Source organism: Neophocaena asiaeorientalis, unplaced genomic scaffold (genome assembly GCF_003031525.2).
Source record: "Neophocaena asiaeorientalis asiaeorientalis breed wild unplaced genomic scaffold, Neophocaena_asiaeorientalis_V1.1 scaffold993, whole genome shotgun sequence".
NCBI classification, from domain to species: domain Eukaryota; kingdom Metazoa; phylum Chordata; class Mammalia; order Artiodactyla; family Phocoenidae; genus Neophocaena; species Neophocaena asiaeorientalis.
Window position 1 is genome coordinate 357,993 of NW_020173041.1, and position 12,397 is coordinate 370,389.

The following is a 12,397-nucleotide window of genomic DNA, read 5'->3' on the forward strand; positions in this document are numbered from 1 at the left end:
AAAAAAAAAAAAAAAAAAAAAAAAAAAAAAGTTATTCAGCAACTGAAGTTCTTATTCACTGATAGAAAAATCATTTCAGATGAAATGCCTTACAAGATGTTCTACTTTCTCTTCAGATAGAATCATGTAAGTTATAAGGTAGCTTAAGAAATAATAACTTCTCTTTAGATAAATGAAAATCTATTAAAGATAAAGCTAAAGAGGCAATTCCTCATTCTTTAAAACAAGTGGTTCAGGCTTCCCTGGTGGTGCAGTGGTTGAGAGTCCGCCTGCCGATGCAGGGGACACGGGTTCGTGCCCCGGTCCGGGAAGATCCCAGATGCCGCGGAGCGGCTGGGCCCGTGAGCCATGGCCGCTGAGCCTGCGCATCTGGAGCCTGTGCTCCGCAATGGGAGAGGCCACAACAGTGAGAGGCCCGCGTACCACAAAAAAAAACAAAAACCAAAAAAAAACAAATGGTTCTAGGTGTAGGAAACTTAATACATCAACCAATTAATAGTATGGATTTCTTTTAGAGAATAGGAAAACCAAAAATAAAAGAGAGCTGGCCAAATGCTGATAGTGATAGTATATGGTTCCATTCTGCATCTACCTTGGATGTGGAGACAGGAGTCAATAGACGCCCAGGCAGGAAAGTATACTGTGTAAATTCCTTTGAAGGGAAGTGTAACAATGCATCTAGCTCTTAGGAGAGGTAAGTAGAGCCATATCAGCAGGGGGAGAAGAGTGCCGTGGCATCAAGCTGAGTGCTCTCTGTGACACGCTTGTCATGAACTGCTGACCCTTGATGATAAAACATTAAAACCAATGAATGAAAGCTACCAGAGAAGAAGTGCAGTACAGGCCTCCACAAATTTAAAACCACTAAAACAACACTTCTTAAAAACTTAGCAACCTTTTTTTCAGATATATTTATTTCTCACCTGGGTGTACCTATATTTAAGTATCAAATTACTTAGTCTTTCAGAGTAAGGATTCATGTTTTAATTAAAACTAACTTCCAAAATCACTATAATTGCAGCAGTAAAGTCACATCCAATTAAGAAAGTGTTTCCAGGCCTAGGTTTCCTGTGGGAGAAAATTACTTGCTGAGTGCAGACTAAGGAAGAAAGTAATAAGGGAAAACACACAGTGGGTCGGGTTGCTGCTCCCCTCCCTCCCCACCACACACATCATTTTTGGGGGAGGAAGTAATAAACATAATGAAAGCAAGAAGGCAAATTCTCAAGTCCTTTGAGGAGATAAAATATCTTACAAGGCAAAGGTTAATTTGATACATCATAAATAAAAGGCACTTGGCTGAAGCCCATGTAATAGCCCAGTAATTTACAACTTAGCATTGGGTAGGTCTCTAGGATGTCCACTCCAACTGTCCCATTTTATCTGCTGAAGCATCTCTAGGGCCTAGAATAGTGCCTGGCATAGGGTTTGATAATCAATAAATATTTGCTGAATATCTAAAAAACTGTGGTCTATCAGGTACTTATTAGGAAAATATTATTAAATAAAATGGGAAATGGGGACTTCCCTGGTGGTGCAGTGGTTAAGAACCCGCCTGCCAATGCAGGAGACACGGGTTCGAGCCCTGGTCCGGGAAGATCCCACATGCCACGGAGCAACTAAGCCAGTGCGCCACAACTACTGAGCCTGTGCTCTAGAGCCCGCAAGCCACCACTGAGTCCACAAGCCACCACTGAGCCCGCGTGCCGCAACTACTGAAGCCTGTGCACCTAGAGCCCATGAGCCACAACTACTGAAGCTCACGCGCCTAGAGCCCGTGCTCCACAAGAGAAGCCACCGTAATGAGAAGCCCACGCACTGCAACAGAGTAGCCCCCGCTTGCTGCAACTAGAGAAAGCCCGCGCGCAGCAACGAAGACCCAATGAAGCCAAAAAAAAACACACAAAAAAAGGTGAAATTATTTTTAATAACATTTTATTTAAACCAATATAGCTAAAATTATTTCAACAGGTGATCAATATAAAATTAATTAGACCTTTCACTCTTTTAGTACTAAGTCTTTGAGATCTGGTACAGATTTTATACTTATGGTCCACCTCAATTCAGACTAACCACATTTAAAGTGCTCAAAAGCCACCTGCAGCTAGTGGCTGTCATACTGGACAGTGAAGTTGTGGAGTACTGCTTTTCTCATATATCTAGGTTCATGCGAGGAACTGTAGTGAAGCCTCCTGATTATCCATTTGTCTGCAGACGGACAAGTATACAAAGCAGGCTAATGATGTTTCCATAAGACTCTATGGCTGGAGTATGAGACACTCCATATGAGAACACATTGCCGAGTAGCGAGAGTGCTAGTCGGTTCTTTTCAAGTAGATTTCAAAAGCCCTTGTCTATGAAAGATGGCAGTGGCTATAGAGTTTGCTTTATAAAAGGTCTAGCACAGTCATTTGTCTAAAAATCATTAGATGGCAAGGAAGAAACACCCCAGAATTACAGATGCTCCTCGTTTTTCTCCCTTTCCAAGTTTGAAATTCACCTAATTTAAAAATTAGTTAAAACTTCAGACGCACAACGGCACAGAACAGAAAACTCTCTTTAAGAAAATTAATTTAAAGAAATACTTTAAGACACAAGAGTCTATGGGATCTAGAAGAGATCCTAGAGTTCCTCTGGGCTAGTGTTTTCAAAGTGTGCTGCCCGCATCTCTAGGACCCTTCAGAAGCTGAGAGGGAAGGACAGGGAGCTCTGGACCACGCCCTCCCTTAGATTTCACATTTTATTGACTTCAGCTTCCAGAAGAGAGCTTAACGATGGAGTTCCAAGGCAAAAAACAAAATGACAACACACACTGAAACCCATGGCCCTAATGGAATGCTCTCTTATTTGCAAAGGGAGCTCCAAGAGATCTGATAATACTGACAAAACAGGGCTAAACTCTAGGTTTTCTAAATACCAATGCAGAGCTTTTCCAGTACAAAATCAGACTGATACTAATTAGGACTTTTTCTTTCATTAAGTGGCAGTGAATACAAAGGAGTTTTCTAACACAGGGCTGCCTATGCTACAACGAGGAGGTAGGACATCCAACCCAGACTGGTGGGCTCAGAGAAGGGCTCTCAGAAGAGGTAACTTCCAGGCTAAGACTTAAGGTTGAATACAAGGGAGTCCGAGTGGGACTGGGAACGGTGGGGAAGCTAGGCTGAGGCAGGGAGAGCAGCTGTAGATGTGTCTGCAGTGACCCAGGTAAGACACCTAGAGGGCTCCACTTGGAGGCCAGCAGCAGTGGGGACTGAATGAAGTGCATTGCTGAGAGAGATTCAGTTTAGGAGGTATAAGCAAATAGATGCGTCAAGGGCTTGGATGGGGAGGAGTGACAAAAAAGGAGGAATACTCAAGGATGACAGGTTACAGGTTACAAGTTAGAGTAGGCAGTGTTTACAAGACAAAGGTAGGGCAAGGAGAAGTAGTTAGGGTACAGAAGGGGGTAAGGAGATTGCAAATCTCATTTTAGATAACATGTGTTTGAGGTGTAACTCGGCACAGAAGTGGAGATACCCAGTAGTCAATTGCTTATGTTTTAGGTCATAAGCTTAAGGAAAGAGATCCATTAAGGGTACAAACTTGGAACTAGTAGATAAATAAGTCCTGGAGAGCTAACGCACAGCGGAGTGATTATACCCAATGGTAATGTATCATAAACTTCAAAGTCGCTAAGGGAGTAGATCTTAATTATTTCCACCAGAAAAATAAATGGTAATTATGTGACATGGTAGAGCTACGTGGATAATGCTATGGTGGTAACCATACTGCAATATACAAATGTATCAAACAACATGGTGGACACCTTAAACTTATACCACGTTATATGTCAACTATATGTCAATTAAAAAAAAAAGAGATCCAGTCTTAGAATTTCATGTGGGCCGGAAAAGGCAGTTGAGAACGTTATGCTTGGTGTAACATGGAGGCAAAGAGCATGGGCCTGGGAGAGCTGGGGCTGAGGGTCAAGCCCAGCCTTGCCCATGTCAGCTGTGTGACTTTAACTTCTCTAAGCCTGGACTTTTCCACCTGTAAAAGGATTAAATAAAATAATGTATGCTAATATTGTCAGGAACCAAGATTTTTCAGTGCAAGAGGAAATAAATATAAAATGAAAGAACTTAAGTGAACCGTAAAGTTAATTAGAACTGGAAATATCAATATGAACTGAGGCTTTTAAAATCCGTCCCCTGAAAGAGCCTAGAAACAGTGACATCTCTGTGACAGTGACCAACACTAGAACTCAGAATTTCATCTCTAAATATGGTTAATCACTAAAGGAAAACTTGGAGAAATATTTGGAAAAATAGCTGACTCCAGGTTTAAATTCACCAAAAAACTACATTAAGAAAGTATGACAAGTATGAATAATTGTTAAATCTGGGTGATGGATTCACAGCCATTCATTACGTTTGTCTTTCTACTTTTCAGTGTGTTTTAAATTTTTTCATTTAAAACATCGAAAATATATAGAATATAATAAAAAAAATAATGTATGAAAAGTATTTCGTAGAGGGCAGGCACACAGCATGTATCCAAAAGATGTTACCATTACTGTTGTGGCTACAACTGGTACTATTTTTATTACTGTTCCTATTATTACTACTACCACCAGCACAGCAGATAGGTGACAAGAGTTAGGATTCAAAAAGTCACCAGTGGGCTCCCCTGGTGGCGCAGTGGTTAAGAATCCACCTGCCAATGCAGGGGACACGGGTTCGAGCCCTGGGCCGGGAAGATCCCACATGCCGCGGAGCAACTAAGCCCGTATGTCACAACTACTGAGCCTGCGCTCTAGAGCCCACGAGCCACAACTACTGAGGCCGCGTGCCACAATTACTGAAGCCTACACACCTACAGCCTGTGCTCCGCAACAAGAGAAGCCACCGCAATGAGAAGCCCGTGAACCACAACGAAGAGTAGCCCCTGCTCGCCGCAACTAGAGAAAGCCCGCGCAGCAATGAAGACCCAACACAGCCAAAAATAAAATAAATAAATTAAAAAAAAAATCACCAGTTCTGTATTCATCTCTAAGCCCAAATCCTGTCTCAGTTCCAGATTTTGTTTTTGGTGGGGGAGGGCAATTAAAAACTGAAGAAACAACTTCACGTAGGAAAGGAATTCAGCACAGTGCAGGCGCATAGCATAAACCCAAAACCCAAAGATAGCATAGCATAAGCCCAAAAGATGTCACCACTGCTGCTGCTGCTGCTACTACTGCTACTCCTGCTACTTATTATGATTATTACTACTACTGCTACTCTCACTACTTCTATTATAAGAGGAGAATTAGAATTAGAAGTCATTAGCTCTATATTTACCATTGTGCCTAAATCATGGTCAGTTCCAGATTTGGAGGAGGGGGACAGTTAAAAAGCTGAAGAAACAAGGAAAATTACTTCTATAAAAATTGTTTTAAAAGGACTTTCTGAAACAACGCACGCCTTCTGTCTCAGCAGAAGGGGAGTAGTGGAGAGATGAAGACGAAATGCAGTCCTTACTAAGTAACTGTCTTTCACGCTTGCCTCACTCACCCTATGACTAACTCAGCCATCCCATCATAAACATGCATTCACTTCCCTCCCCACGTGGTTTCCCCACTAGCCTACTCATGCCACACTCAACTTTACTGTGTGATAAGACATTTTTCAGGAATATAAACTCCGTCTCTAAAACACTATGTAAATTTGCAGGACCTAAAATAAAAATATTAGCTACAAACATGTTACATTGCAAACTTGACCACAGAAGGCATAATGGCATCTTCCAACAAGCCACAGAAGTAAACACAGCAAATGGCGTTATATTTTTCTTAAAAAAGGAAATTATATTAAATAGCATATTCATACATCTAACATAGCTATAGTTGCCAAATTCAACTTTTTCCAAGACCCCGCAAGTTCTCCCTTTCTAGTCTTTCAGTCCAAGAGTTCTAGTCAACACATCAAGCCCTGGAGGCCTCTCTCTGCTGTTGTCTATTCATGTAATGAGCACCGACCAGACGCCAGATGCTGTATTAGGCTTTGGAGAGGGGGAAAAAAGACACCATTCTGCCCCTCAAGGAACTCAAAACTGAAGGCTCTAAACATTTATGCTTATGAGACAAGAGGACAAGAGAGGGTGGCAGCTCTCTGATGAGAATCTGTTCTTGCCAACACAAAACAGTAAAATTTACATTTATTATAAGAGGGGCCTCATTCGAGCTATGAGCCAAATTAGTTTTACCAAATTTACTGTTCATTAGTTCCTGGCCCTTAATGGGTGCCTAATACTTATGTGTTGGATACATGAATGAAAAAAGAAAGCGGAAATCTATCCCTTAACCTTGAGATCTCTAAGTATGATGAGACAACCGGGGTCAAGACAATGTTTCTTGCCAAAATAAGCATGGAGCTACAATTCAGGTCATTTTTCATAGATGCTGGCTATTGGAACAAAATGGTTACGCAACCATTATCCATGGTGACTACACCTAAGCCCTGCCCAGGCCCCGCTTAATCTGAGCCACAAGATGATCCAAACCAGCAGGACTTTTTCAAAGGCAACATTCTTTTACATATTGTGAAACCTGTGTGAGTATGTTTTTCTTGGTGAAGATTCATCTGTGACCATAATCAGAACTGGTAAATGGCCTTCCCCAGCCTCCCATCTTCCCTTCACAGTGCAGTCAGCCCTCCATATCCACGGTTCCGTTTTTGTAGATTCGACCAGCCACAGATCAAAAATATTTTTTAAAAAATTCCAGAAAGTTCCAAAAAGCCAAACTTGAATTTGCCCTGGGCCTAGCAACTATTTACATAGCATCTACATTGTATTCACAACTACGGGCCTAGCAACTATTTACATAGCATCTACATTGTATTCACAACTACTTACATAGCATTTACATTGTGTTAGGTTTAAGTAATCTAGAGATGATTTGAAGTATATGGAAGGATGTGCATAGGTTTTATGCAAATAATGCACCATTTTATTATACAAGGGACATGAGTATCCTAGGATTTTAGTATCCACAGGGGTCCTGGAACCAGTCTCCTAGACACCCAGGTTTGACTGTACTCAGGTAGCTCGGGAGCCTAAGGCAGGAGGTGTTAGGAGGATAGGTTTCTGACTGTGACAGACCTGGACTTGAATCCCAGTTCCACGTTACTCTGTAGCCTTGGGCACACTCTCCAGCACGGTCTAATCATCTGGGTAAAGGAGCTTAATAATACTACCTACATCGTATTTGTTACGAGGATTAAATGAGATAACGCTGGAAAAGTCCTCAATGCAGTGCCTGACACATTGCAAGTCACAACACATTCTAATCCTTTGTTTTTTGTTTTTTTTGGGTTTTTTTTTAGCAGTCAACTTAATGGGGAAAAAATAAAGTTACCAAATTAAAGAAGGAAGTTGACTGTTTAAGCTGAAGCTTTTGTCTTACGAAGAAATGGCTCCTCCTTTAAACCTGTTACACTAATTCTCTTTCCAAGAAGTTCCTACTCTGCAATCTGGGTAAACACATGCCAAGCCCAGTTCACTTTCCTATCAGACAAGTTGGAAATTTTCCTTTGGTACAAAACATATGCATAGGGTCCCAAGATTTAAGTCTTTGACAACTAGAGGAAGAAACGAACATGTTCTAAAATTGCAGGTCTACTACTAAAAGAGAAGAAATTAAGTAATCAAACATACCTAAGTCAGAGTTTTAACATTTTTTTGACAAGATAAAAAAGAAAACCAGATTTAAAATTCAGTTGACCTATAAAAATCTATTCAACAAATATGTAAAAAGTGCTCCTGTAGATAAAACAGATGTTCATTTGTCATGTTGACCAAGATGTTTTAAGGAATGCAAAGATGAACAAGTCTTAAAAAGGAGGTTCCTGCTTTCAAGTACAGCAGATATACAATGACACGAAGTAGGTGCTAAGAGCTATTAACAAATAAAAAAGAATGCTATAGGAAGGGGGAGAAATTCTGACTAAGGGTTTGAGGAAGACTTCTACCAAGAGATGGCAGTTGAGTACAATTTGGAGGGAGAGTACAATTTGGAGGTAAAATTTGGAGTAAAATTTGGAGGTAGAGCGCAATTTCAAGAAGCAGATATGGGAAATTTTCACAGGGAGGAGGCATTTCCCTTGGATGAAAGAACATGAATAAAGAAATCTTGTGTCCCTTACGGGAGAAAGCCAATATAGCTGGCATAGAAAAAGGGAAAAGAAAACTTAGCAAGGTTATTGGTCTTGTGAATGTTGAATGAGATATGACAATTCAGTGAATAATGGTCAGGAAATTATTTTAACACCTTTCACTCTATAAGCTTCCTTATGACAGTCCTTACCCGCTGTATTCTTTCCTGAGAAGGTAAGCAAATATTTTTGAGTCATAATTACAATGTGGAACAATATGACTAGAACAACTCCTGGGAATCGCCTTGTGACTGAAGCACTTATTCAGCAAATCTATTACCTGTATTTTGTAGGGAGTGCTTTAGCAAACCTCTTTCCTTATAACCAAGGGAAAAAAAAACCCTTTCTAAACCATTCCCAAGTTTTTCTCTACTTCACACAGGATCCCTTCACACAGGTAGTCTTTTATAATTTACCTCTGAAGCTTTCTTGCATAGTTGTTTCTCAAGCAGCAGGAAATTTTATTGATCAACTTTTTTTTTTTGCGGTATGCTGGCCTCTCACTGTTGTGGCCTCTCCCGTCGTGGAGCACAGGCTCTGGACGTGCAGGCTCAGTGGCCATGGCTCATGGGCCCAGCCACTCCGCGGCATGTGGGATCTTCCCGGACCAGGGCCCGAACCCGTGTCCCCTGCATCGGCAGGCGGACTCTCAACCACTGCGCCACCAGGGAAGCCCTATTGATCAACTTTTAAACATCATTCTGTAAGCAGGACAGGAACCTTCTGAATGTGCACCTTAGCTTACTCACTGAGATCAAGCCACAGTAAACAGCACCCAACTTTTTAAAGGCTCATGACACTGAACAACTGATTGTGATGATACTAAGTTTTCATTCCTTCCCCACCAATGCAGAAAGATGCCTCTTGGGCAACAAAATCTGAGGGACCAGGAACAACCTGCAGTAGATAAAGAAGATTGCTGGGCTATATGGAGAGCAACAGTGAAAAGTCAAAAGGAAGACAGGCACAGTCAGGCTGGTAACTAAAAAGGCAGCCTACAGAGTTATGAAATATTTTACCCACTTTCATAGAGGGCAAAGGCTGCATAAACTTGAGAACAACTGCCATGTTTGGTTTGGCCCGTACAATCCATTAGGAACTAGTTGCCAACATTTAAGAACAGGAAGATTTCACTGAAAACTCTAGACCACCAGCTTTTCTTAAAGAATTTGAAGATTTGGCAGCACGGGGCTAGTGTTCCTGCCTGGCAGCTATAGGTTTCCCCTTAGCCTGAGTCTGCTCTCCAGTCTGCCCTCCTCCCTCTACCTGCCTGGCCCCTGGAGGCATTTGTGTGGGCAATTCTTGAATACGGCCTCAAAACTCAATGAACAGTGCACTGTCTTAATGGTCTTTCTTAATTTGGGAAGATGGTAGCGATGATTGTGTATTTTATTAATCAAATCCAGGTAGGCTAAGTTTCTTACTTATGATTCTGGATTACTTTATAGACACTTACATGAAAATAAGACATAGTGAAACCTGCCCTGGGTGATCAGAAGGTAAACAATGTAAGAGACGGTAGAATTATGTCTTGGCAGCTCAAACCAGGGTAAGTCATTAAATAACCAAGCTAAAACTGGACTGAAGGCTTTTGACTTTAGACAAGAGAGATGAGTATCAAAATGAAGGTACAGGGGCTTCCCTGGTGGCACAGTGGTTGAGAGTCTGCCTGCCAATGCAGGGGACACGGGTTCGAGCCTTGGTCTGGGAGGATCCCACATGCCACGGAGCAACTGGGCCCGTGAGCCACAACTACTGAGCCTGCGTGTCTGGAGCCTGTGCTCCGCAACAAGAGAGGCCGCGATAGTGAGAGGCCCACGCACCGCGATGAAGAGTGGTCCCCACTCGCTGCAACTAGAGAAAGCCCTCGCACAGAAACGAAGACCCAACACAGCCAAAAATAAATAAATTAATTAATTAAAAAAAAAAAAATACTCACTCACTAAAAGAAAAAAAAAATGAAGGTGCAAATGCAGGTTTTGGTCAAGTGGTCAACTAAACAGAGCTCTGAAAAATATATATATACTGTATGTACAATGTATACATACAGTATATATACATACTAAATAATGCATGAAAACATGATTTGAGACAAAGAAGTGAAGAGGGAGCTAAGTAGTCATTAAATATTTACATCAACTTGCCAGATTAGTCAAATGTCCACTGAAAGCATGGGCTCTTAAACAACAATAGTTTTTTAAAATTACTTTTAAATTATCTTACTGAAGTCAGTGCTAGATCACTTTAAGAGCAAGTTTCCTAATTGCCCAAAACAAATTAATCAGCAGAAAGTCACTTAAATAGCACTCCATTACGGCAAAACTCTGCTGTCAGACATGGTAAATAAAACGAGGAATAGAATTTCCCTGCCGCTTTACGCTGTGAAGCGCAGAGAGGACAGTCATCTTTGTAATGGGCAAAGTATCAGAAATGAAATTTACGAATCTTCGAAATTAAATAAAGACTCTGGTAAAAGCAGTGTAGTGTGACTTTTTCCTAATGTGCTCTGCCACTCGCCGGCCCCCGCCCCCCGCCTTAGCATTCTACCTTCTGCAATGTCTGTGGGAGAGAATGACAAGGCATCATCACGCTAATACTATATTCGTTCCACTGCTCCAAAGGACGCTGTTAGGCTACCACAGCCGTGACACAGCTTCCCCCATCCAAGGACGTCCTGCCCCCGGCAGGCCAAATGCTTCTGGGGAAGACTGCAGCAGCGGTCAATGTGGCCACCTGTCCCTGGCTGCAGGCGGGCTGCTCTGCACGGACGCTCGACGAGTCCTAGCTCCCTTCGGGGGAGGAGTCCCCCATTAGAAGGCGGCCCGGTTCCTCCTTCAAGGCCACGGCTGCTCAGCTCAGCCGCGGGGGTCGCGAGAGGCCGCGTTCCCCCAGGCCCGGGCGGGGCAGCTCCAGCGTGGCAAGTCCCGCTCCGGGGCTCTTGGCCTCCTTCTCTTGCCTGGCGGCCGGGGCCCCGGGCCGTGGGAAGAACGGGATGGGGACGCGACACCCAGCCCCGGCGTTCCAAGGCTCCCGCCCCGGTTCATCACCTACTCAGGGGCACCCCGGGCTCACCAAAAAGCGCGTCGAGCTGGTGCCCTGGTCCACGGCTCCCACCAACGGCCCCAAAACTGCTTTCTTCGCGGCTGCCATGAAACCAGCTTGGGGTCGGCGGGCGGTCGCAGCCCGTTTCCCTGAGTGACGGCGGCGGGCGGCGAAGGGGCGGGCGGCGAGTCGGGAGGGCCGGGGGACCGGCAGCAGTAGATGGCTCGGACCGCGCTCGGGCGGCCCCTTTACCGGCGCGGAGCCTTCTCACCCCGCCCCTCCAGCCCAGGCCCCGCCCCCACCAGCGTTCCCCACGACTCCGGGGGCGGGGCGGAGGGGGGGGCGCTGTCTGCCTGGCCGACCAATTACCGAAAGCGGAAAGAGAAGGAACATTCAGACAATCTGAGGTAGCTAGACGTCACGGGGGCGGGGCCTGGGCGCGGCGGAGGCGGTGGCCGGCGCGGCAGGTCACGGGGGCCCGGCGACCAGGCGGCCAAGTCGGCCTGCCGCAGGGCCGGGGCTGGGGCAGGTGGTGCCCACGGTCAGGGAGCGTCTCTGGCCCGCGGAAAGGGCACAACCCTACCAGCGCCCTGGGGCTTCCGCTCGCGGATAGGTCCCAAAGGGCAGAACTGCTTGCTCCTCTGGTGGGCTGTGCAGAGCAAGACGTGAGTCACTCTTTGGACCGACCCTACCGGGCCTTCCCGCGCTTCCCACGCCCCGCCCACTTCCCGGTTCCTTGTCCAAGAAAAGAATAATCCTCTCTACTGGGACTGACCCTACGTAGTGTCACCTTCAGGAGCAGCGCGAATCCTTCGCCTTTGGAGGCTTTTCAGGGATAATGAACGAGTTAGTTCTTTCGGTTTAGCGTTTAAGTGAAGCGCTCAAAATCAACCTCCTGGGGTCATTAGTAGACTCTCCGGAAAGAAGTCGCCGGGGTCCTCCCTGTCCTGATGCGCCCTTGCCCCTCGTTTGGCCTCAGTCTGGTGTCTCCTCCCTCACAGGCCCTTTTCTTCTCCCTCCGGTAAATGATGTGGACAGCAAAAGGAGAAAAGAGTCCTGCTTATTTGACCTTGAATTTACCTTGCTGGATTCTTTTATTTCCTATGTTCCAGGAGTTTTCAAAGTCTGGACCGAGACCCAATGATTATAATTTATATAGTTACATATATATATAAATA

General features: G+C 44.3%; 1 protein-coding gene across 8 annotated transcripts in view; it reads right to left on the bottom strand.

Annotated features, from left to right (window-relative positions):
• Window positions 1-11,480, bottom strand: part of GK (glycerol kinase) — a 73,894-nt gene extending 62,414 nt beyond the window's left edge. For all 8 annotated transcript variants that reach the window (XM_024742829.1, XM_024742825.1, XM_024742823.1 and 5 more), the window contains exon 1: window positions 11,250-11,480. In XM_024742829.1, the coding sequence (XP_024598597.1) occupies window positions 11,250-11,327 (78 nt within the window). In that variant the 5' untranslated portion in view covers window positions 11,328-11,480. The remainder of the gene's footprint in view (window positions 1-11,249) is intronic.
• Window positions 11,481-12,397: the final 917 nt, after the last annotated feature.